Here is a 25,408-nt window from a genome sequence, read left to right as displayed (position 1 = left end):
AATGTTTTGTTTTCATGAATACAGGTTAGGCCTGTAAGATGCATATTTGTGATGAGATTTGAGTTGTATTTCCCTAAATGATCATTGAAATTTGCTTAAGTTTCATGCCCACATTCTGGGACTGCAGGTATATGGTTTCTAAATTTCTTAAGTAGTATTAGATGGCATTTTTTTTAGAAGTAGAATCATGTGCACATTATGGATGTCATTTCTATTCCAAGTGTTGTTTTATTTTCAGTCAGACTGAATCTATATTGATCCTGTATTAATAGAAAATCTTTTCTCTGTCTGGTGCTTGCCACTGGCTGTGGTATGATGCTTTTGCTCCCTGCAGGTCCCCCTGATGCTCCTCTGGATGTCCAGCTGGAGCACGGCCCCACCCCGGGGATCGCCCTCATCAGCTGGCTGCCAGTCACTATAGATGCTGCTGGGACCTCCAACGGAGTCCGTGTCACTGGATATACCATATATGCTGACAAGAGAAAGGCAAGAACTTGGCACTTTCTGTGGGACTTTAACATTCCTGTTCAACTGTGCTATGCTTTAACATGAGGACATAGCTATCTCTCATGTGTACAGTTTTATAATGTCAGTGTGATGGAGGTATTTTAAAACTTATACGTCTTTCTTCTATCGAAGGTGCTGGAGGTGGCTTCCCCAACAGCTGGCAGCGCTCTGCTGGGCCCCTCTCAGATCCAGTCTCTGCAGGCAGCTCAGGAGCTCACTGTCCGCACCATGTCTGCCCACGGGGAGTCCTGTGACTCTTTCCCAGTCAATGTGCCCTCCAAGCTGCCTGCCATCATGGCGGGTCCAGCTATCACCTCCCCAGTTGTGCCAGCCCTAACCTGCCCACCCGCAGGTCCCACTAACCTGCCCTCACCGCCGTCCTACGGGAACTCTGCTGCCAAAGTCTCCATGCTGCCCAGCTCTATGCCATCAGATACACACATCACTGGCCTCACAGTGGAGGTTGATGCCAACACTCCTCACGCTCTCCACTCTGAAGAGTTTCTCTCATCTGCCTCATATGTGAAGGCCTGGGCCAACCCGTCTTCTGCTGCTGCCTTGGCTGCGTGTGAGGCCACATTACCAGTAGTCTCCACCATCACTCCAGTGGTAAGCCTCACTCTGCAATCCCTCTGTATATACCATAAGACACCACAACTGTTTGTTTTTCTAGTCATAACTCGGTCAAATCAAAATTTTAGATTCAGTTAATTACACTTTCTGTGGATATCACTGAGATTATCCAAATACATTTCCCTAAGTCAGAAATCGCAAAAGAAACAGGCTTTTCCAAAACTCACTAGAGAATCATCATGTTTTCTTTAGTTAAAAAAATCAGGGATAATTTTCTGTAGTCATGTGTACAGGAGACTCCAGTTCTCTCTCATCTTTTTCCACCCCCCAGCTCTAGTCAGCAATCAGCATTGCTGTATATAAACACCTGAAAATGTTTTTTACCTCTTTGGAGGGCTGCTGCAGTCCAGTTGATAAACAGAAGTGAAGACGAATACATGTTTTAATCGCAAAAGTCTAGAGTAATTTCTGAGGTCTCCAGTAGTCAGTAAACTGCTCTGGATCAGAGCAGAGTCTGTTGTGACTGTGGTGTTTATTCCTCAGAAGGTCTAGCTCTGCACACTATTCTCTTCTCCAGAGCTGTGCAGTGGCTGTCCTCTGCCCTGTCAAACGTCTTTTGTTTTCCCCTAGAGGCCGAAATGGCATATTGTGTGTTTGAATAGTGTATTAAATGTCTTTGTCATCTGCAGGTTCATGTGACCTCCCCCACCAACTCAGCACCTCAACCATCACCAATAACGGTAGCAGTACCAGAACCAGCACCTGCACCAGCACCAGTCACGGCAGCGGTAGCAGCAGCAGCAGCAGTGTTGGAGCTGCGCAGAGACACTGACAGCCCTGGAACAATACGACCTTTCCCCTCCATCACAGAGTTCATTGAGGACCCCAGTGCCAAGCTTGGGACGCCTGAGCGCATCCCCACCCCACCCAAAGCCCTGACAACAGACCTCCTTAACCCTCAGGACACTAACCCCCTCCGACTCCTCTGCACTTCACCACTGGAGTCAGAGGTAGAAGAGGAGCTAGAGAATACCCGCTTGGTGTCCATAGAGGAGTTCTTGAGACAAGACAGCGAGCCAATAATCTGTAGGGCGCAGCAGGTCAGAAATGATTTGATGACACGTACTGTTTGAAATAGTTGACTCCTGCGCATTCATTTTTTCTTTGATGACACAGCACTGTCCACATTGCAAGCTACGATGGCTTGTCTCATAATAGGCATTGTGGTTAATCCACGTCCAGATTGTAATGATTTAATCAATTACGTCATCAGGAGTTATCGTTTTATACTGTTGGGAAGTACTGACAAAATGTAATATTATGATATAATATTCTGTAACTGTAGACCATTCCATTGACCATTATCTGTTAGTTTTCCATCACACTTTGGATTATATGATTGGGACACATTTGTTGAGGTGCATTCCGCCTGGTATTAAAAAGGCCTTAAACAGTCTTACATTTAACGTGGTCTTCCTGGCAGAAACCATGATCAGAAATATTTCTTTAGTTGATAAGTATTTGGTTTTAGTTGATAGGTATATTTTTAAAAGTATATATGCATAGGGCCTCTTCAAGAAGACCATAAAGCCTGTTCATGGATTATATCTAATCGGTTCTGTGGCACAGCTTTGTTTTAAGTCTGTGCATTTATATCTGTAACCTGTTTAACTTGCAGATGTATTTTTTTTTACACAGTGATTCACAGCAATTTAAATGTCAATGTACTTTGGATAGTTTGTTTGAGAGTGTTGATTTTTTTTTTTTTTTTTAATTTGCAGAGTTACAACAGAGGATCGGTGGAACCTCCCAGCGACTACCATGCAGACAACAGCCGGTCAGATCTGTCTGACATCCTGGAGGAGGAAGAGGAAGATTACTCAGACCACCTTGGAGAAGCACAGCCCAGGGGCTACACCGTTGGAGCTAACAGGGTTAAAAAATTTGTACATTACAAATTTTATTTGCACTTCATCACTGCGTCATTTTAAATAAGATATGCTTCTCTCAGTTTGTCTTGGATTGTAAAATGTTTATTTGTTGCCTTGCTTTCTATACTGAAACATGCATGATTGTGATTCTTTTTGTTTTTTCTTCCTCTTTCTTTTCTGTTTCCTTTGCATCGCTGGGTCGTCCTGTGTGTTATTTGCACTTCCCTTATTTTCACTGAACAATATGATATCCCATCATCACCCATTCATGCTTGCTTTGACCTGTGGCCCATGTAGTCACACAAGTTGGCGACTCCAGACAGTGATGAGGAGGTTCTTGAGAGGATCCTTAAGTTGCCTCCACAGCTCTCCCACACCAAGCAGCTATTCAGCATTCCTGAGGTGACAGAGGAGGAAGATAGCAGCCAAGAAGAGCATTTAGCTCACCGCAGTCAGCCTCGGCCCAGGCCCGGCCACCAACGCTCCAGGGACTCTGAACGCGCCCACCATGGCCCCCATTACCACCCACATCAGCCCAACCCATACCCCCACATTCCCCCTCACCATCACCACTTCAACAGGGACCCCAGATCCATAACCAAAGAGCCTTTACTCAGGCATGGACCCTTGCCAGTCAAGCCTAAGACGCAGCACAGGGTGCACTATGCAGACACAGTTGACACCATCAGTTACCCTGAGGAGGATGACATGAATATATATGAAGGACCCACCAGCAGGCGGGTCTCAGCCCGCTGTCCTCCCCAGCCGACCCCCAACAGCAAAGAAAGAGTACCGTCACTACTCAAAGGGCTAGGGGACCGCCTTAGGAGGGAGGCCATGCTCAGGAGCCAGATGGCTGCCGCTGCGGCAACCAACCCCGGCTATGGTCATACCCCGCCAAGACCCTACCCAGTCAGCAAAACGGTACGGACTTTGAGGTCTCCTATAAGCCGCGGGGTGGAGATTGACGTCGAGTATGGCACAGATAACGAGGAACCTGTGGAGTACGGTCCGGGAGAGGTGGTGGTGGAGCAGATGAGCTCTGAGTGGTGGGTGGAGGGGGCTCAGATGGAGCTCAGCAGACCTCCGCACCGCCGAGGGCTGAAAGCTGATCCGCTGGTAAATGTTTCTGCGGGCCAGCTGCAGCGGGTGTGTTCTCCCAGCCCCCTCCTGTTCCCTGTGTGGATTTAACCTTCTGAGTCCTTTAGTGGATGTCACTTAACTCCAGCATCCTGTAGATGGCTACTTTCTCCATCATCATCATTACTGCAGTCAACAGAGGGGCACATTTTGTGGCATATTTGGCTTTAATATAAGCAACGTGGTTCCAAAAAGTTGAAACCAGTTGATCTTAACCCTGTGGGTTCAGAATTCTAATCTTTTAAACATTTTGGTTGCCCAAAGTGTACTGGATCTGTTCTTTCTCTGCCTCCCCACTGTTCTCCTTCTAACATCCAAATACTCCTGCATTGTGAAAACAGCTCAGCCCTTGTCTGTAACTAGTCTGTACTGCTTTGTCCTGCATTAATTTACAGTGTATGTGCTTTGGTCTGTGTCTGCTAACACCACCACAATGCAAAAAGGAATGTGTGTGTTGATTCAGTAGTAGTTGTAAAAGCCTGTTTATTTTGTATTTGATGGGTTCTCCATCTCTACTAGCAGTTTAAATGAATTGGCAATGATGTAGCTTTTAAACCCAGAAGTCTCTACTCCTCTGTGAGTCTGTGAAAGACATTCCCTTTTGCCTCATTTCTTTTTCCTTGCTTTTTGCAGGAGCCAAGCCAGATCCCTCCAGCTGAGGCAGGTCCATCGTGGGCAGGCCAGGCCGAGGTCTCTTCTAAACCAGGGGGCTCGCAGGCCAGGCAACTGAAAGGTCAGAGACTCTTTCCCCTTTTGTCTTCCTGTTTCTGCTGTCTCTTCATTTCTTTCCCTCTCTGCAGCGTGTATGTGCAGTTAACTGTATGATACAACGCAGACACACCTGTGCTTTCTGTTGACAAGTCTCCCCCATCACACATGAAGGTAGTCAGATTAGCACCTTGTATAGGAAGGGAGGGGGAGGTGCTGTAGCTGCAACGAAGGAGAAGGAGAGAACCTGCTAAGCTGAGAACCGGCTTAACCCAAAGTGGCTTGTCATGACAGGAGGAAGTGACAGACATTAAAATAGTAACCTCGATTAGCCAGCAGAGAAACAGCCCGCAGTGTTTGAGCCCCTCTCTTCCTCCCATTTGTGTTGTTTCTTCTCAGTTGATGACACAGACTGTGCTCCCATTCAGTAGTCCTGACCTTTCTGTCAATGTGTGGGTGCGCATACGAATACACACACAAATGCATAAGTGTACACGTGCACACAGATAGAGGAAGGGAGCAGTGAGAAGTTCTGTCCTCACTGAAGTTCTACCAGCACACCAGTGAGGATGTGAAAGTGAGCGAGTCGTCTGCCCGTGACTTTTGCCACAGATGGGCTGATTCTCCCTAATGAGATAGAGAACGTGTCTCTGTTCAGTTAAGCTTAAAGTCTCACTACAGCTCTTCAAAATTGTCGCTCACTGTTAAACAGGCTACAGTTGTCATGCCTTTAACCACACTGGTGTCATGCCTTCTGTGCTGCAGACGATGCTGCAAGACAAACGTAAAGACGGCTTTGCATGACCTGTGCATGGCACCTTTGATAATGTAGTTTTTTGTGTGTTGTCAGATAACGTCCTCAGGTTTAGATCAGAGAGTGGGTCAAACACTTTCCTCTGTTGCTTGCTTGCTGCAGATCATGAACGAGTATGCACGTTTGTCAAACGGCTCACACAGCTTAGGATCAGGGGTTTAGCTTGATTACCTCTTTTAAGGACATGCCTGTGCTCGGCGATCACTGTTCATAGCAGCGTTGCTGTTGGTGGGTGTGGGGGAGGGGCGAGCTGGCTGTGCTATTTGCAGAGATCATTGCAAGCTATGCATGGCGTGTGCACAAAGTGCATGCAGTGTAATAATAAGGACAGAGTCGACAAACTAGAAGGAAAAAATATTTCTTAAAGTAAAATAATGCATTAATAGAATGTTTGAATATATATATATGTTCTTATTTGTCTTAAGAAACAAGTCATAGTTTTTACACCAATAGAAAAGAATAATGGAAGGCTTCCTGACTTGAAACATCACAAACTGGCATGGTTTGTGCCTGGCCCAGGATGGGAAGGCCCTACAACTGGTGATTAAAACCACATGGAACATCGCTGGCACAATCCACAGAGCATCAATGACAGCGGGGATGTGAGGTGTCTGCATGGAGCCCAAAGGATACTAAAAGACAGCACCCACCCAGCCACAGTCTGTTCACCCTGCTACCCTCTGGCAAAAGATGCAGAAGTATCCACTGCTGTACCACCAGAATACACAGCAGCCTCTCTCTTAAGGCTATGACACTTGTTACGAACTTTCATTTCATTATGCAACCAAGTGTTGTACAAGGACAAATAAATTACCCTGATCCTTGATCCTTAACTGATTTAGTGCTGGGACCATAACACAACCGGAGCTCTAAACAAAATTGAAGGATGTATGAGAACACATTACATGAAATCAGGGCAGTGCCAAACACTCCAGGGTAGCAGATGAAGTGTTGTGACCGTGTGTGTTTGTGTGTCTGCAGGTGTTGTTGATTCACCAAAGATAAAAGGAGACGGTGACATACGCATCTTTGTGGCCCTCTTCCCTTACGATCCTGCCATTATGTCACCCAATCCTGATGCTGCTGAGGAAGAACTGCCCTTCACTGAAGGACAGATTATCAAAGTATGTCCCTGTTCAGCACATAATCTATTAGAAGAACAGCAACAGTCATAAAATTGTTTAATTCAAAATACAGTAAATGTTATCGTGCACATATTTCAATATATACATTTTTACAATTGTGTCCTTAGGTTTACGGAGATAAAGATCCAGATGGGTTCTACCGAGGAGAGTCTGGCGGTCGCCTGGGCTTCGTGCCATGTAACATGGTGTCTGAGATCCAAGTGGAGGATGAGGAGACTCGGCAGCAGCTGCTGCTGCAAGGCTTCCTGTCCACAGCAGCTTCCATGGAGAAAATAGGTAGGTGGAGCAGTCAGTCGTGCCCGTGTGCAGATTTAAACTCTTCTTATGTTGTGCTGTCAAATGGGTTTTGAGATTGGTACATTTGGACATTTTTTACTTTGAGTGTAAATTGTAATGTTTTACTCATGATATCACTGCTGTTCATGGTTAAGTGGTAAGTGAAAATAGCAGCACAGGAGTTGTAGAATCCAGACCTGAAATATCCTTTATTCTGTCCATTTTACTTCTCTGGTTTTCACATAGGCCAGCTGTATAAAGAGACGTACTGGCTGATTTCTATCTGTATTTTTTCTGTTTTCATCATCAAAAAAGGGGGAGTAAAAGCTCTCTCTGGCCTGTTGACTTGAAATCTAAATTAGTTTAAATTAAAATGGACACAAAACATTCCTTGTGACATTCTTTTGTATGTTCTTCTGGGTTCTTCTTCACTGTGTTGCTATTTAGGAAATCATGACCATCTATTCTCATGCACTGACTGCAGGTGTCTAAAAACGCAAACTTAAGTCAAAGTGTCTGCTTGTGGCGAGTGGTAGCAAGCCAACCATCAGAGCCAAGCTGACACTTTGCTTCTGTTTCCTGCTTTCTACCCCAAGTGGTATCTGCAGATGGTTTAACCTTTTCACTTCCACTTGTTCTCACTGCCGTGTCTGCTGCTCACTGGTTGTCATTTTTAAATTGCTCTTCACTTGCTTTTCATTGTCTTCTTTGTCTGGTCTGCTTCTCTCAAAAAAAAAAAAAATCCACCTCTGTGTTTCTTCTTTGGTTTCAAATTTTTTTTTGGTTTTCCTTTCTAAAACTCCATTAAAGGCACTCGCACACATGCACAGCTTCCCCGTCGCCCTGTTCCACCGCCGAAACCGAGACGATCCAAGAAAGGTGTGTCTCGCTGCACAATGTGGCTTCCCACCTCTCTACTTTGTTCTCTTCTCTGGTTTGCTTCTCTTTCTGTCTCTTTTCAATCCAGCCTTTTGCTCTCTCAGTTGCTGCTTCTCACTCAGCGACCAGGGGGGATTTTTAGGTCAGCTACTGTAGTACTGAAATCAGACAGCTTCCCAGAATGATGGTAAAATTTTACTGCGATGACAACTGTAGACCTCTTCTATAGTCGTTCACATGCTATAATTAGGTCCTAGTTTCACACTTTCTCTCTCAGTGCTTCACAGAGTGAATTCATCTTTCCAGAGGTTTACTTTTTACGATTTTGTCGAACGCTTCACTAATGTGAAAAGGCACATACTGTACATGAGTAGAGTCAGTCCTGTCAGCTCTCATTGGATATTCATGTAATACAGTGCAGACATAGCAGCAGAATGTGGTAGTATGTTGTAAAGTGATTGTTAAAGGACGTTTTTATGCCAGCATTCTGCTCCCATGTCACAAATGTGTTACATGATCACCCAAAATTCACTTGTTGAAACATCCATCCCCTCTGATCTCCATCTGTGAACTCCTGTGTGATGAGTGAGACATACAGTTACTTACTATTAAAGGATTATTCTCATATCATTCTGTGATTCTGTGCCTTTATGCTCTTTTTCCCCTCAACCTCGTGTCTTCCAGTGGAGTCTGCAGCACTCTGGGAGGAGAGCGTAGACTCCTCCTGTCAAGGTTTGTAGTTAGAGCCTTGAACTACCCGCCGCTGCTCTGTTTGACCTGCACGATCAGGCAAGCGCTTCAGTGTCAACTCAGGGACAGCATGTGTTTATGTGACATATTGTGACCTCTGTTTTTTTAATGGCTGTAAACAGGACTGTATTTTGGCTGCTGATAACACCAACACCCACCTCCATTCATCCTAATGAGGGACTGCTTGATTAATCGGGGGTATACTGATGAAGTTTGACCTTTTTAAAGAACAACATGTTTTAACAACATTGCATTGGTTCTTAGGTTGTAAATGATTAAAATGATGAAAAAAACCAGTGAAATGCGAGAAGCATTATTCAAATACCAAATCTAATTTCTTCTGTTTTCAGGATGAATTCACCCACAAATGAAAATTAAGTCATTATCTATGCATTTCAGAAATTGTCCAAGCGACTCATGTAGAAGGGGACTTGTTTTAAGTAAATAGAAACAATCAAATAAAAAGAAAACATAAAATGGTTCCATACAGTTCATCCTGCATTATCCACATCCCTGGATGCCCCAACATCCCAAACTGATCCTTTTGTATGCTGAAATCTTCACGTTTGCTGCTAAGCCAAAAGTGTTAGCATGCACCCTGTCTGAAGTGGGGCGCACATTTAGTTTTGTTTTATTTTTTACTTTTTAAAACAAGTCTCCATCTACTTCAGTTGTTTGGGAGAATCCTGCAACTCTGTTTTGCTGTGAAGCTCCAGAAACGTTTTTTGGACTGCAAAACTGGACTTGAGTCACTTTAAATCAGAATTGGGGTTACTAGATAATAACTTAATTGTCTTTTTTGGGTGAGCTTACCCATTAAATACTTTATTTATTCCCAGTTCTAAATCAAGCAGTACCTTCTCCTAACTCCTCTTTCATTTCACAGTTCAAGTGGCATCACTTAATCATCAAGTAATTCATTTTTACTAACAGTGTTCCAAAGTGTTATGTGTAATCTTCATCCCATTGCAAACAATGCTTGGACTGATGTTTAAAACAGCAGCACAGCTGAAGCCTGCTGCAACCTGCTGCAACCTTTTTCATGGAAATAAAAATGCTAACTCTCACTGCTAATCTCTTGTTGTTTTGACTTTTGTTTTGACTTTTATTTTGACGTGTTTGACTGCAGTGATGCAACTTCTCCTCAGCTTAGCATGATGCTGAGTGAGTCGGACATGCACGATGAGCTGCATGCTGATGAGCTGAATGGAATAACAGAGACGTGTTCCTCCTGTAATTATCAGGATATCAGTCAGTAATGTTTGACCCTTTCTGTTTGGCTGCCAGATCCCAGCCAGGCTGCCGCTGCCACCGCCTCCTCCACCACCGTCGCACCTGTGGCAAACCCAGCCCCAGGAGCTAGAAGAATGGTCGCCATCTTTGATTATGATCCACGGGAGAGCTCCCCCAACACAGACATAGAGGTCAGACTTGCACATGCATAGTATATGTATTGTCGATGAAGTGTAGTTGCAGTTTTTGCTCATCATCTGCCTCGGTTTCTCTGGCTGTGCTCAGGCCGAGCTGACCTTCAGTGCAGGAGACATCATACATGTGTTTGGTGACATGGATGAAGATGGCTTCTTCTACGTAAGTGGAGGACACTAGTCTGTTTGTTCAACCTGTTAGCAACGAGCAGTTATTTCTGCAGTGCTACCTAAAATTGCAAGGTCAAACATGTTAACTATATATATAGACACGTGCAGTGTGTGTATTATACACACATCATTAAGTAATAATATATACTGTCTAATTATATGATAGCAATTGAAAAAATATCTATGATGTTACACAATATTAAAATACAAGAACAGGAGTAGTAGCCAACAGTTCAAAGCTCAAAATGATTCATTATACTTCAAAGTAAGACCAAGAAATGCTGCATATTCTTTCATTTGAGAACCATCAAGTATTTGGTTATTTTGTTTAAAAAATAACTTAAAAGGCAATTTTTTTTTTAAATAGACTAAATAATTAATCAACTAATAATTGGAGCTCTGATACAGATTTATGCATACATTGTAGTGAATAGTGGAATACAGAAATTGTGTTGTCTTTACCAGTCATTTAATGATAATAGATGGATCATCCCTATTGTTCAATGGTACCCTCTTGTCTAAACATTGTTTTTTTCCTACAGGGAGATTTAAATGGACACAGAGGCTTAGTCCCCTCCAACTTCCTGCAGGCCTTACCAGAGGACGCTCCAGCAGAACATGTCTCTGCTCAGCCTGCACCAGAACCCAAGAAAGAATCACAGGTAGTCTAGCATGTCTGTCTATCATGTTTGTATTGTGGAATCCGCGGAAAGATTAGCCAATGAGCTAAAAGAGAATCTATACTAATCTGTCCAGCATGCACTGCTGCCTGCTGATGACGTCCTTTATGTGTCATTTCTACAAACCATTGCCATCAAAAAGTTCGTTTTTACATAATTTCTACTCATCTCTTGCATGAGTGTGGTTTTTGTCGTTTTCTGTTCTGTTTCTTTAACTCTGTGCTGTCACTTTTTTTTTTGCCCCCCTGTTTCCTGCATGGCATTTTGCAGAAGCAGAAACGAACTGTACACTTTGAGAAGTGATCGTAAGTGTTTTACATAAGACTATGGCAGCTCAGTGATTGACACTAGTGTCCCCTGTTCCTCCTCCCTCCACATTACAAGTAGTTCTGCACTGTGTGTAGGAACTTGGGTGTTAGTTTATCAAACCAAGGGTCTAAAATCTACCGCCTCCTCTTTTGTGTGTCCTATCCCTGTATCTCCCTTCCTTTCTCCCTTTCTCCCTTTTTCCCTTTCTCTGTTTCATGATCAGGTAAAGCACATAGGCATGCTCATTCCTAAAGTCTTTCTCTCTTCTTGAAGGAGACCTGGACATCTTCTACAAAACCACAGGATCACGTGCCCTCAACAGAAGAAGAGCCCTCTCCCCCCCAAACAGAACCTCCAATCCCTGACCCACAAGAGCACACAGACCCAAAACCCAAACTGACCAGCCTGGCTGCAAGCCCCATGTCAGACCTGGACCCTGCTTCACCACCTGCTCCCGGTCCAGCTACAGTGGAGGCCTGCAGCTCCGCTCCAACCCCCCTGCCAACAGACAGCCCGACAAAGACAGACTGCGCTGCTCAAGGCAAGAAGAAGAAAGGCTTTTTCTCCAAAGGCAAGAAGCTGTTCAAAAAGCTGGGATCCAGCAAGAAAGACTGACTCTGAATACTTGTGTCACACTGAAAGCACTTTTCTATCTTCACTGTTAGTCTCAGTCGGTAGTCTGCGCGGTTAGTGGCTATCAACTCTACAACTTTATAAATGATACATTCGCCTTCGAGCACTGCTAGACCAACTGTTAAATTTAGAGTACTTTGAACCATACAGCTTACAGCGTCACAGGAGCATGTAGAAGTGCATGCTGAAGAGTGCAAACTCTCAAATATATTCTGTCAATGCTTCCTAATTATCCACGCAGCAAGTGTTCAGTTCATTAGAGGCTTTAATGCTTGATATAAAATACTAAGTTATCTCTGTCTGTGGATTGGACTGATTCAGAACTATCTGATACAGAACACCAGACAAGACTTCAGCCCAGACACAGCTAATGAAACATTAGCTTTAATATTCACGTACTGGTGCCACTTTATTTATTTGAAGCAAACAAACAGGCGCAGCAATCTATCTCTTCCTCTGTGTGACCGTAAAGAATGCACTATCCATCCTGACTGGATGTATTTTAAATATGTCTGCTTGTCACTCTAAGAGTATTTATACAGTACTTTGTACAGAACATGTTATTTATTTGTCATCACCACATTGCATGATGTGACATCAGGTTAGTTATATAGAACTGTCAGAGATGGTTATGATCCACTCTCTGTAGTTTAGATGGAACCTAATTTGGGGGTTTCGGTCAATATCATTTTATTGAAGCTGAACGTGTTGTTAAATGTGAAGAATACGAAGGTGTGTGTGTGTGCGTGTGTGCGTGTGTGAGAGGGAGAGAGAGAGAAAGAGAGAGAGAGACTGAACAGTTGCCTTTCTCAGACATTAACACAGGAACTCTTGATGTTTGTGACCACAGATGTAACTGGCCTAAATGTTGTATCCGACAAACGTGTGACAGTGTGACAGACCTGCAGCGTGTGCAAAACTGCTGTCACATCTGGTGATCAGCGGGCTGATGTGTTAGCTAGAAGGGCTCCAGCTGATTGTGATTTTCAAATCATTAACAATTCACCTTTTAAACTAAATTTTTGCTTAACTGATCAATCGTTTACACTATAAAGCGGCAAAAAACGTTGAAACATTGAAATTGTTTGTCATTTTGTCCGAGGAACAGTTCAAAACCCGGAGACGTTCAGTTTAATATTTCATGGTGATAGTTAGTTAGAGCTTAAACTTTAAAATAAGCCAAGGGAAACCTTATGGAAGCTGCGCTAATTATTATTTGAATGATTCAATCATTCAGCTCGATCACAAGTTAATTACTTTGTTACCTTGTGTTAACAAAGCTCATTTTCTCATGATAACAGGATTATCTTGTTATCTCAATGTAACAAAGCTTGTTTTCTTAAGATAATGAAATAATTAACGTGTGATCTTGAGATAACGGCCGAGAACAGCCACACTTGCAGTTATTCATTTTTTATTGAGTCAGTTCTTTTCAACCTCGACTTAAGTATCTTACCTTGAGATAACAAAGTTAATTTTATCATGATATATAATGATATATCTGATATATATCATGAACTAATAAATAACTAATTCCAGACAACGCCATTTCAGTAAATTGCAAGCATGGCTGTTTTCAGCCTCCAAATGAATCAGCAAAATCTCACATTTAAGAGCAGAAAATCCATCCAGTGTTTGGCATTTTTGTTTAAACAATCAGTATTCTGAGTACCTGACAGTTATTTTCCTCTCATTTGACTCATCTGGGGTTTGAGAGTGTGGGGGATTGCTCAGACAACCTGCATCCAACCTAAAACCCCCACTTTACTTGAGTATTTTCCAAAGCCTGAGGCGCGTCACACATTTAGAAAACCTCTCGCATAACTGATTCATCGACAAGTTATGCAGCTTGAGATGATTTATACCTTAAAATCTTAGTACAGAAAATAATCTAGTTTGATATAAGATCCGGATTTGTGTGAAGCAATAACCTTCGGCGACGGTTGCGTTAACAGCCGCCGCAGTTACCAGTTTGAAGCTGAACAGTTTGGGATTCAGTATGTTTTGAAACGTGGCGTGTCGAGTTACTAACAGGAACAACACTTGGTGTTTTTTTTTTTTGTTTTTTTTTACTGTACTGTGATGGACTCTGCAATAAGGTGTTTGTGTATCTCTTTCTTTTGTCTCCGTGTCAACTTGTTGCGTTCGACCGTGTCATAACGTCTCTCTCAGCCCATGCAATGCAGTTGGCGGTTAGATTGGTTTTTTGTGTCCACACATTTTGCATAATTGAATTATGGACTGTTTGGCTCGAGCTAAGTAATACAACTTTAGCAATATAGCGTGTAGTGTTCTGCATTACCAGAACAAAAATGGAAGTCTCCTGTATCTTTTAATGGCACTCACTTATATCAATGTGTATTACAAACACTCGATTCTGATGCGAATGTGTGGAGCAGGCCTTAGTATTCATTTACAACTCGTGCAGTGATTGTTCACTCGGTCCGATAGGATCTTTAACGGGGATGTAAGGTCACTTCTCAGGTTTTTACTCGTAGTTTTCTTACTCACGCTGAGCCACGTGTCGACGCCGGCTGTCAGATAAAAAAAAAAAGACAAAAAAAGACAAAACTGCAGAATATGCCAAAATCTTAGGTGCTTTCGCTCGTTACCATAGCTACAAGAGACCAAGCATCCGGCAGCGCGGTGGGGTGGGGGGTTTGGGGGGGGGGGCACGGTGGACTAGTGGAAGCGTGACGGTGACACCTGATTTCACACGTTGTTGAAGTAGATGGAGGCAATTGTATTATTTATTTATTTTTTTCATCAACGTCATGAATGTTTTATGTCAGTGTTTGCATTTAGGGAGCATGATGATGCCAAGAATTAAAGGGAGGGGCGGATCAAAGACACTTTAGTCATGAAATAGCCGGGGTAGAGGCAAGACGAGACTGTACTGTATGTTTGTTTTATTTCTTTTCTTCTTTTTTTTTCTAAAAATGGGTGGGGGGGTGGATGCTCAAAAGTTGCCGAAATGTACAGCGAATATTTGTACTGATCTTGTATTTGACGGCCTTTAATGCACAAGTTAATCCTCTACCTGCTGTGTAGTGAGTAGGCGGCTCCACTGTTGACCCATCTTAGAGGTAGTTGATCATATTTAGCCTTACAAGAAGACCTTGTTTAGTCTTAATATGTTGTTTACAGGATGTTTATTATTATTGACTGCATGCATACCAATGTTATACCCATGTTCGGCCTTATTTATGTTACTGTTACATTTGTGTGTTTCTAGGCTGACCCGGTCTACAGCGTTTGACTTGTAGATTGTCGATGCAGTGGAAAAGGAAGCCGTAGGAGAGCTGTCTTGTACATAACGAACAGTGTTGTGGTATATTTTCATACAGCGAGGGAACTTTTTTTTTTCTTTCTTTCTTTTTGTCTTTCCTGACCTGCATTCATTGTTCGAAACCAGTGGAAGATGAACCTTTTTTATATATTCATGTTTTTATTACCCCTTTGGAAGCTCATGTGTAAATATTTTTGTTAATATTGTTTTTTTTTCAGATTTTCTTTTCTTTTTTTCTTTTTTTTTTTGCATGTCCAGGCATTGTTGATCGGAGGAACAGTAACTAAAAGGTGTAGAACCCAGGGGGGACTCGTTGACTTGAAATTGTGGTGGTTTCTTTCAATATGGATCTTTTTACAGGAATAAAGTATGTATATTTTCACAGAAACAGAGTCTGCGATGCATGTGGTGTTCCAGGAAAAACAGAAGTCGACACAAGATTTATTTTTTTTTTTTTCATTCTCGTCTTTATTGCTCATCATACAGGTTACACGTGATCATTTTTTTTTTTTTTTCTTTCAGGTGGAAAAGAGTTGCAATCTTTGCTCGGCGCCCACACACCGCCCATGTGAACTGACTGGGGCAACACTCTGGGCGATGCGTGGCCTTTTGTGAGACAAAGCAGCTTCCTCTTTTTTTTCTTTTTTTTTTCAGACTTCCTGCGCGGGCTCCTCTCCTCTCCCTGAAGCCAACAGTACACTCATCCATAAAGTAGGAAACACTACACTGTGGCGAGGAGTTTAGTAGTGCTTTCTACTTTATGGATGACTGCACTGTACATCCAATCGTCCTCTTCCGTCTTCCACTTCTCTCTTCTTCTGCACCTGCACACACATAGACACACACATACCATCCCCCACCCAGACACACACTTTCACCCGAACTGAAACCCACTCAGCTCGACGCTCGAGACGGCCCCTCGCGTTTGTCGAAGCAGAAAATGCACACTTCCTGATTTGTCTTTGCCATTTGCATGTATAGTTTTTTTACACAAATCAAAATTCAAATCCAAGTTCGGACTGTTAAACGTTTTTAATAGGAGGCAAAACTCAGACAAAAGGACCCAGTCTGTACACCTCAAACTGCGCCTGAGTGCAGTTTTTTGAGGCAAAAGTCAGAAACTAAGCCACTTGCCAGAGGAAGCGCTATCTTGAGGAAGCCATTTTGTCGGGCATGAGTAAGCTTTTCTGTCTGCGCGAAGGATCATTCATAAGTCGTTGTACATTCATACATACGTCCTCCAGAATGACTCAAACGTAGAAATGTTGTAAGCAAAAACAAATAAAAAATATCAAGTAGATACATTAAACACTCAAATGAATACATTTAACATTACAGGAGTAAAGAAAAGGTTGTTTAGTTTGAGGTAGAAAGTTTTTACATCAAGATCCAAATGGACTTCTGAACAGAGACCACTCGACTAAAAGTGAGATCGAAAGAAATGCAGAAGTAATGGAGAAAACGTTGCTCTTACGTATCCATCATTATCTGACAAGCAAAAAAAAAAAAAACCAACATCGTCACAATTGTTGTCATAGTCAGCACTGAATAAACGCCGTCGCCCGTCATACTTTACCTCTACCTTCATTTCGTTTTTCTCCCATTTTCAAGCGGAGCTCGTCCGGCCGTCTCACGGGTGCCTTCTGTCCATCCAAGGAGCAGATGAAGAAGAAGAAGAAGTTGTCTCCTTTTGAACCCTCCACAACCACGTGACGCAACCACAGGAAGTGGAACTAACAGTCACAGCCGCTCTCCTTCTCCTCTTCCGTCTTGCCTCTCTGCCTTCTGGAGGCGCTTTTTCAAAACGCTGACAGCAGCTCAGAAACATCACTTTTGGCAGGAAACAAATAATCTCAACGTTAGAGATTTATCAGAACTAAAAAAACACAAACAACAACAACAAATCTATATCTTATATCTTTATAAATGTTCTGTAGCTTCATGCGATTCGTCCACCTCAGAGTGAAGTGTGAAGTCTGGTAATAATCCTATAATGAAGTGAAAGTTTACAACACACTGTGAGCACATCTGTATTGTCCGCACCAGGTGAATTTGAACTATGTTCACATTTATGTCTTTGTTATCAACATGTCATGACTTAGTGTGTGTAGCATGCACATTAAATGCACTCCCTCGGATCATCTTTTAATTCGAATGAGCAAAAAAAGCGAGACATGGGAAGATTTGGTTACTCATGCCGAGTGCCTGATGAGTAACATGCTTCCTGTTAGGTGATGGTTTCGCTGATAAGCTTTGGCTTTGCTACAAGCATTGAAGTCTTCCAAGCATGTTTACTGTCAGATGGGTTAGTGATGAGTGGTGAGTGGGACAGGCGGCGTCATGAACCGTGGCGAGACCTTTTTTTTTTTTTTTTGTCTGTTCAGAATTAAACCGCCCGAACTGAAAATCAGTTCTAAAACTACACCAGCAGAGGAGAGTTTCCTCAGATTCACCCATGTACCCGTTGAAAAACGTATATACAGACATGTGAAGACAGACTTGAAAGTGGACCTGTCCTTTAACGTCAAAGTCGACTTTTTCTCCCCCCTGTTCAGCAGACGACTTGTTTGCATGCAGAGCGATGTGCCGGTCGCCATGACTACCGTTACCTTCCTCGCTGGTGTTCCAAAGAGAAAGGCGTCAGGTTTCAATTCCCCGTAAATGTAAATGTCCAACTGTAACCGTGTGGTTTCCCATAATGCCAAAAGCAGGTCAGAGGGCGCCGCGGATGATGGATGAAAGCTACACTGATGACATTTATGTGCTTGACTGAGAACACCGGTGAAGTGTGTCGCACGTCGTACCCTAAAAAGCCTTAAAAACTCCTCAGTTAAATGGAAAACTATCTTTTTCGCTTTTAATGCAAAGCGTGGTTACAATCTGATCTGGATCACACCCAAAAAAAAAAATCTTTGTGAAGAAGTTAGCGCAGGGATGAGCAGACCTGCCTGTGAGCACTGTGATGTACTGCCTTAAACAACCAGAACACGCAGCGGCGATGACACAGCTCGGTCTGACTTATTCAATAAACTGCAAATAAGACTTTCAGTGTTGCAGAGATGCTGCTCACACACACAGCGTACTCGTTTAAGTGTGTTTGTGTGCTGCTTGTAATTTCCAAATGGGAGGTGGAGGGCTAAAGTTTAAAGGATTGGGGCTTAGGGCACATTTTTCCTTCTCTTTGTATTACTTCTCAGTCTTCACACCAGCTCCTTCTTATGAAATGTGGTCTAATCAGGCCAGCTTCGGTGTAGTAATGTGACCTTTAACGTGCAGAAACATCTGTTATAGGTAGAGGTGCAAAAAGGTCCTTTACTTAAATAAAAACACCAGCACAATAATGTCAAAATACTCCAATTAAGCTGAGGCATTATTAGTCAAATGTCATTTAATATCAAAAGTAAAAGCACTGCTGCCAGTCCTGTACCTGTTATCTTATTAAATATGACAGTATTAGATCAGATAGCGTGGCAACGCAGTTACTGTGAGGTGGAACTAGATTGAACTACTTGATATATACTTAGGTATTGTATTCAAGTGGTTTCCAACGCTAGGGGTGTGGTCACCCCAAAGGCTCATCAGATAAATACAGTTTAAAAAAGCGCGGTGGGCCGTGAGCCAGCCTCAACACCTGTTGTATTGTTAACATGATAGATGGTGGTAGGATCCTAATTTCCCCTCATTGACTGGCTTACTGCTCAGAATGTCATCCTGCCTACCATGCTCCGAGGGTGAAAAATGATTCAATGATTTCTGATCATATATATTTACTTAACATATATGATTTAATTCACTTTTGCTAGAAACTTGGGTCAGGCCGAATGGAACCTCATCTCAGCCTGCATACCACCACTTTAGGCATCCCTGATCTAAGGGGTCATGAGATAATTAATTAGGTGAAAGAAGAAAAACATGTTTTTTCTTTTCCCCTGAAATGTACTGGAGTATTAGTATGAAGTGGCATAAGACAGAAATACTCAAGTCAAGTACAAATACTTTGAAAACTGGACTTAGACGCGGCACATGAGTAAATACAGTTTCAGCTACTGGAGTGTAGCTGAGCGTGTGCAGGGTATGTTCGTGTTATCACAGTCTCCCGTAGAGGAATTGAAACGTGTATGTGTGTGTGTGTGTGTGTGTGTGTGTGTGTACAGAAAGATGTGACATAGTTTGGTCTTCTATAACTCTTTTACCCGTGACATGTGTTCCTGCGGGGAGCTGATGTAGGTTTATGGCTGAGAGAAAGAGAGCGTCCGTCGCTCTGACATGAACACCTCTGTAGGCCGCGGATGTCAGGAAATTAACAAAGTGCCACCCGGACGTTAACGTGTGTGTCGGCTACACGGCGAGGACATCGCAGAGAGGAGATGACACAGTTAGGATACAGAATTTGTGAAATAGATTGAGGAAGGTGACGTCATCTGGTGGAGGACTCAGTACTTTGTTTCTCACGCTGACTGTGTGAGTGTCAGTAAGCTGCGACAGAGGCCCGCCGCGTGAGGATTGTTCCATTCACTCATGTCAGAGAGAAGGGTTCGCTCCTGATGCGCCATCTTCAAATGAGACACGCGCAATGAAGGCCTCGTTAAAGCATCCAGCATATGGTCTCTTTAAAAGCCACGCTTTTTTTTTTTTTTTTTTTTTAGCCTTTAACCCTCCAATCTTCCTGACCCCTGCCCTTGGCATTTTAGTAATCCCTGCCCTCTTCACCTATTTGAGTCACCAGCCTCCGAGCGAAGTGCTGCTGCCGCTGCTTCATCTGGCAGGCGACCACTCATGGGGAAGTGATCCTAACTCCAGTGCATTAAAAGCTGGGGGGCCTTTCCCGAAACCCGCGCTGCCTCTCGTGATAGACCTTATCTGGGCCGGCAGCCATTTCCCCTCCCTGCCAGCGTCCAAGCTCCTCCTGGGCCCGCCGCCGTGTGTCGACACCAGCGAGCCACCCGCGAGGCTTAGATCCCTCCCAGACCGGCAGCTCCGCGGAGGCCTGAGCTGCTTTTAACCGGCTTCTGCAGAGCACCAGCGGAAGGTAGATTTACTCGAGAACTTTACTCAGGCCCACTTGCACTTTACTTGAGTAATTTGTGTCATGCTGTTTTAATTTTCCACTCCATCATACACGTACTTCATGTCGTATCAGAGGCAGGCCTCCCACTGTGTCAGTGCAACAAAAAGCCAAGCTGCCAGGCACCAAAAAATACAAGAAAAAAAAAGTACAAAAACGTACAAATCTTTAGTGGTAATCACTCAAAGTGTTACTCAAAGTACGAGGTTGTAAAAAAAAAAAAAAAAGATTGTTTCACTCTAAGAGCAATGAAAGGAATGAAACTTTAAACCTACAACAAGGAACTTTGAACTGGTTTTGAAACGGTCTCAGTTTAGTGCTGAAGCCTCTGTGTGACCTACAATATTTCTGTACAGTTCAGTTATTGGGATTTGGATATTTTTTATTGAAGGTGCAATATATGCACATTTTAGAGAAAACATTCAAAAAATTACCTAAAACGATCGACAGGATGTGTTTTGGAGCTCTGGCGTTATGATGTTCTGTGCAGTGTGTTGCAGTTACATCTACTGAAGTTAGCATGCTAACCAGCTCGCCCCGCCCTGTCCCGCTCAGAAGCTGCTGTGGTAGCGGTGTAGACAGCAACGCTCTGATCAGCCAGGCGGGGCCAAGGCTCCAGGAAGGGCACCAGGCTTTGAAGCCAACTTCTTGCAGCAGCCAAACTGTTATCACGTCACGTGACGACCTGGGGACCAAAAAGACTTATGTCCAGTAAGCTTACATTGAAAGATAGATTTTTTTTTTGGAGGGGAGCGTCACAGCCACCACAAAATGACTCGTGTCACTGTCATAATTTGATCTAGAAGAGTCACAAGATTCAATCATTTTATCTGTATTCAAGTTAGCCGGACGCTAAAACGGAACTTAGTCGGCTCGCTCTGTAAAGTCTCAAGTGTGCACGCTGCAAAAAAGATCCTGGGTAGTTTATATTTTTGGCTTCATGCACCACTGAACAGCAGCTGTTTTCAATACTGTTTGTGATGATGAAATTTGTCACAGAAAGCGCTTCACAGAGTTGATAAAGTTTCCCCAAACTCAACAACTCAAGAAATGGCGCTATTTTATAAGGGAGTCTGGGGAGTTTCTCTCCCTCTTCTTCTCCTTGCTGTTGTTTACTGTAGTTTGTTTGGCTGCTTTGACCTATAACATGCTGCTGTTTGACTTTACAGTCCGCTGTAGGGCAAGACACTCTCAAATTGCTATAAATTGTTGTTGACAACTATTAGATATCATTTATCCTGGCTTTTCAAATTAGTACGTCCCTGCATCAGCACTTTCAACTGGTTTGCTCAGCTTGTCTCAACGTGACATATATCAATATCTCCCATACTCAGTGTATCAACTGAAGAATAGACAAACTATTTAATAACTGTCAGAGGCCCAAAGAGGTCAAACTATCCACAATTTCTCCCAAAAACACAAATGTATGTATGAAGACATTTTTTATTTATTTATTTATTTATTTTTTGCCTCATCTCACGACCCCTCGGATCGCTCCGCTGACCCTTTGGAGGGTCTGAAACTGTCCCCGAACTATGATATGAAAAAGTTGACGTCAGGCAGCAGTGACAGTGTGTGTGTGTGTGTGTGTGTGTGTGTGTGTGTGTGTGTGTCCTGTTGTCCTTTTATATGAACATGTCATTATTTGTAAAAGGAATTCCGTATGACGAGCTGCTTTCCAGTCTGCACAAGAGCGGAAGTTCTGTCACCCTTATGAAACACATGCACGCGTGTGCACACAGCAGTTTGAGTGCGTGTGGCCTTCTGGTGATAATGTCCACCACCACCCACTTAAAAAAGAAAAAACAAACACATCCTCTTACTTCCCCTATCTCCTCTTTATCCCATTCAGACGGAGCCTGTTTCCAGCCTGAGCTCAAGCAGACCTCCGCTCGCCTTGTGCCACACCTGAATGAAGGTCACCAGGCAGCCGAGGCGTCGCGAACCTCCGAGTCAACGCCTCGGTCTAATACTCTCCCTTTAGCTTAAAGCCTCGACATATCCAAATAAGGGCAAAAGTCACAGTTGTGAGCACCAATGAGGCCGCGGCAAAGAGGCCTGTGTGTCCCTGTGTGCGGTTGTGAAAATGAAGGGCGTGCTTGATGCTGCTGCTTCTGCTGCTGCTGCTGCTGCCACCACGCTTGATGTGTAGAGGCGGAGCCGGGGGCCTTCCTGGCAACGCCTGCAGTAGTGGAAGTCTTGCAGCACTGAGCCCAGCTCTCGGTTTTGTTTTGAGTCCACCGCTCTCGTGAAATGACTTCTCCCGCAAGTCAGAGGGGTGAAAAAAGGGTTTGAATGGTGCAGAAATAAGCAAGGAACTGTCCGGTTTTACGTAGAGCACAAAAAGGAGTTGAGGCCCACAGCGGGGCACGTAGACCCCTGCGGTTCATTTTCTCATTTGATTATAAACTGTCTCCAAGCCACTGTAGGTAGACTGTCACTTCAAGAAGCCTCCGCCTGTTCTGCCATGTCGTGGAAAGAATGAGAGATATTAAACACTTTTGCATGTTTGACCGACAGTTCAGCTTTGTTCAAATCTGCGAAGACATCTGACGACCGAACCAAGCGGCCAACTGCGCAAAAGCGTGTTTCATAGTTTGCTTTTTCAAAAAATGGGGGGGATCATAGTGTTTTTTATGACTAAAAATGTCTTCAGTGTCAGATTAAAGGGGCTCTGTGGAACTTTGGTGTTAGCCAACAGTAAAGGTGCACTAAGAGAAATATCTTCAACAGCTGATGAAATTGACCTCAAAGGAAGACACAGTTTCATTCTGTTTTACCTAGTTTACTTGTGGCGGACCCTGCCACCTTTCTAGCTTCAAACAGCGTTCTGGGGACCTTGTTTCCTGAGAACAGCTCATTTATTCACTTATAGAAATATGTAATCATCACCTCAATAATACTGTAAACATTAAAATCCTGAATTTCTTCTCCAAAACTACACAGTGCGCTCCCTTTAATCAAGTCACTGTGAGTGTCAGTAGGACGAGCTTCACCGCGTGTGGCTGCACATTTAAGGATATTTTGTTTTTTTCTTTTCACTTGATTATTTACACAAATGCACAGCAACAGGGGTCATGCGATCACACATTAACAGTGGCAAACTTTGTGTTGCAGGAGGCACGCAGGGACGGGGCATCTGGAATGATTCACCTCTAGTCCATATCAAACCATCTAGTCCACAACAGATACTGGAATGACTCACACCTTCTGACTCACGAACACATATAGAAAACCCACATGGCGGTAAAAGTCATTTACGATACCAAGTATTTTTCTCTGTTTCTACATAACACTCGCATCCACGCGCGGCAGCCGCATCGAACGTTCATCGACACAAAGCGGAGAATCACAGCACAGGAACTCAGGATGCAATTATAAATGTGATACGTCTGGTAAACCGCATAGGAGAGAGAAATATTACAGAACCGAGGAATTCCTTTCTTTTTTTCTAGGTAATATTGTGCCAAAACTTAAGTCAGTCTGAAAAACCCAATATCGGTTTATTTCTGATAATATATGGAGCCAATTTCAAAATACATGAAAGATGTGACCAGCCACAGTATTATTACATTGTGTTCAGCAGTGCACGTTCTGGTCTGTAACATTCTGTGAATATTTTCTTCACAGAGAAATAAATAATTCGATAAGGCAAAAACATTTTTGAAGCCATGTTCCCTATCAGAGCTCACAGGTATGAAGGTATTTCGGACGATGAAATATTGGCGCTGGGCTTCAGTGGAAATGCTCACTTCATACATACAGCACAGAAACACACACATCACACATTCTACCAAGTCTACCTAAGGACGCGGTCAGAAAAGATTTAACATCACTAAGATGTTTCTCCACATCCATAAAATTCTAATCCACGCGTGAAAAAAAAAAGAAGAAAAAAAAAAGAAAAAGACAATCACATATGTGAAAATGTGAATTTCACATGTGGTAACTCTTATCTACGCGTCTAAATGTCAAGTTCATACGAGCAGAGATGTTTTGTTTTCACATTGAGACTTTGGTTCGCATGACATTTTTTTGAAGGCCAAGATTAATGTGACAGATACAAATTATGGAACAGTAGGATTAATAAGGGGACAACAATAGCAGAGATGCAGCTGGACAATCAGACGTTTTTCTTTTCATGAAATAAGGTCAATTAATAAGGTGATTTAAGACTAAAGAATGTTACAGATGGCGTCTTTCAATTGACTCAGCAGGTTCCACAGCTGCTGTGTTGGTTCGTTGACCTTTTGACTGTGTTTTCCCATTAATCTTCTTGAGAAAATGATCACGGCAAATTCTGATTCAAGAGTGAAACTGAATTGGTTCAACTGAGAGGGCTTTCGTAATCCGCGTAGAACCTGATTTCCTCTGGGTCACAACTCATCCCCTCGGTCAGAGTTTGTTTCCCCAACATCCATCCGCGGCTGGCCTGTCAGTAAACGAACCTCGGATGAATGTTCGAAGCGTTTCCCTTCAACGGAACAACTCCCGAGTCCCTCACCAGGGGGAGGAAGTAACTAATTACAGCTACTCAAATTACTGTAATCAAGTTGCTTTTGGGGGGGCGCTTGTACTTTTCTGAGTGTTTCCTCAAGTGCGTAAGCCTGAGTGGCGTTTGAGTAGACACTTTGTTTACCGGAGTATCATTTTCACACCAGTAGTTCTACTTGTAACTGAGTAATATTTCAGTCATGTAACTCGTACAGATGTTCAGCACCCTTTTTTTTTTTTTTTTAACGACCTGCTTCTAGTGGAAAACCGGTCACGGCTGTCAATACCTGCGAAAGGGCCATGTGACAAATCTACGTGTGCCGCGTCTCCACATCCTGGCTGTGGTGCTAGACACACTCTGAAAGTATTGCTGCAGGCAGAGAGCATGCAGTGAGGCCAGACTATTGTGTTTCACATGTTGTGTGACCCAGTTGCAGTCGATTAGCATCTTTTGGTTGAAGAGACACAGAAGATAAGGAACCGCAATTTCTATCATCATTAAGAATATCTCTCTCTGTCACTGCTGACCCGGTTTAGTCCGTCACTGTAAAGTGAGACATACATGAAGTGGGGCGGCCTTCCTGCGTACCATGTCACAGAAACCTTCGCCTTCTTTA

The 25,408-nt window shown here is 43.2% G+C and overlaps 1 protein-coding gene and 1 long non-coding RNA gene across 8 annotated transcripts in view; one reads left to right on the top strand and one right to left on the bottom strand.

The window, feature by feature from the left end:
- Positions 1-16,743, top strand: part of LOC119031174 (RIMS-binding protein 2) — a 67,672-nt gene extending 50,929 nt beyond the window's left edge. For 5 of the 7 annotated variants that reach the window (XM_037119466.1, XM_037119465.1, XM_037119469.1 and 2 more), the window contains 12 exons: positions 335-486; positions 640-1,116; positions 1,770-2,180; positions 2,862-3,014; positions 4,785-4,884; positions 6,655-6,797; positions 6,926-7,094; positions 8,658-8,705; positions 10,011-10,147; positions 10,242-10,313; positions 10,864-10,983; positions 11,584-16,743. In XM_037119466.1, the coding sequence (XP_036975361.1) occupies positions 335-486; positions 640-1,116; positions 1,770-2,180; positions 2,862-3,014; positions 4,785-4,884; positions 6,655-6,797; positions 6,926-7,094; positions 8,658-8,705; positions 10,011-10,147; positions 10,242-10,313; positions 10,864-10,983; positions 11,584-11,925 (2,324 nt within the window). In that variant the 3' untranslated portion in view covers positions 11,926-16,743. Of the gene's footprint in view, positions 1-334; positions 487-639; positions 1,117-1,769; positions 2,181-2,861; positions 3,015-3,308; positions 4,131-4,784; positions 4,885-6,654; positions 6,798-6,925; positions 7,095-7,904; positions 7,974-8,657; positions 8,706-10,010; positions 10,148-10,241; positions 10,314-10,863; positions 10,984-11,583 lie in introns of all 7 variants that reach the window. The other 2 variants (XM_037119471.1, XM_037119467.1) reach the window with 2 other exon arrangements.
- On the bottom strand, positions 15,439-20,801 carry LOC119031175. Its single transcript, XR_005078542.1, has 2 exons — positions 20,732-20,801; positions 15,439-17,062 (listed from the first exon to the last, which is right to left on the bottom strand). It is a non-coding gene; the product is annotated as an uncharacterized LOC119031175 (long non-coding RNA).
- Between the last annotated feature and the right edge of the window lie 4,607 nt (positions 20,802-25,408).

The sequence above is a fragment of the Acanthopagrus latus genome, chromosome 13, assembly GCF_904848185.1.
Source record: "Acanthopagrus latus isolate v.2019 chromosome 13, fAcaLat1.1, whole genome shotgun sequence".
In the NCBI taxonomy this organism is placed as follows: domain Eukaryota; kingdom Metazoa; phylum Chordata; class Actinopteri; order Spariformes; family Sparidae; genus Acanthopagrus; species Acanthopagrus latus.
Note: the sequence above shows the minus strand (reverse complement) of the source record. Positions and strands in the feature narration are given on the sequence as shown.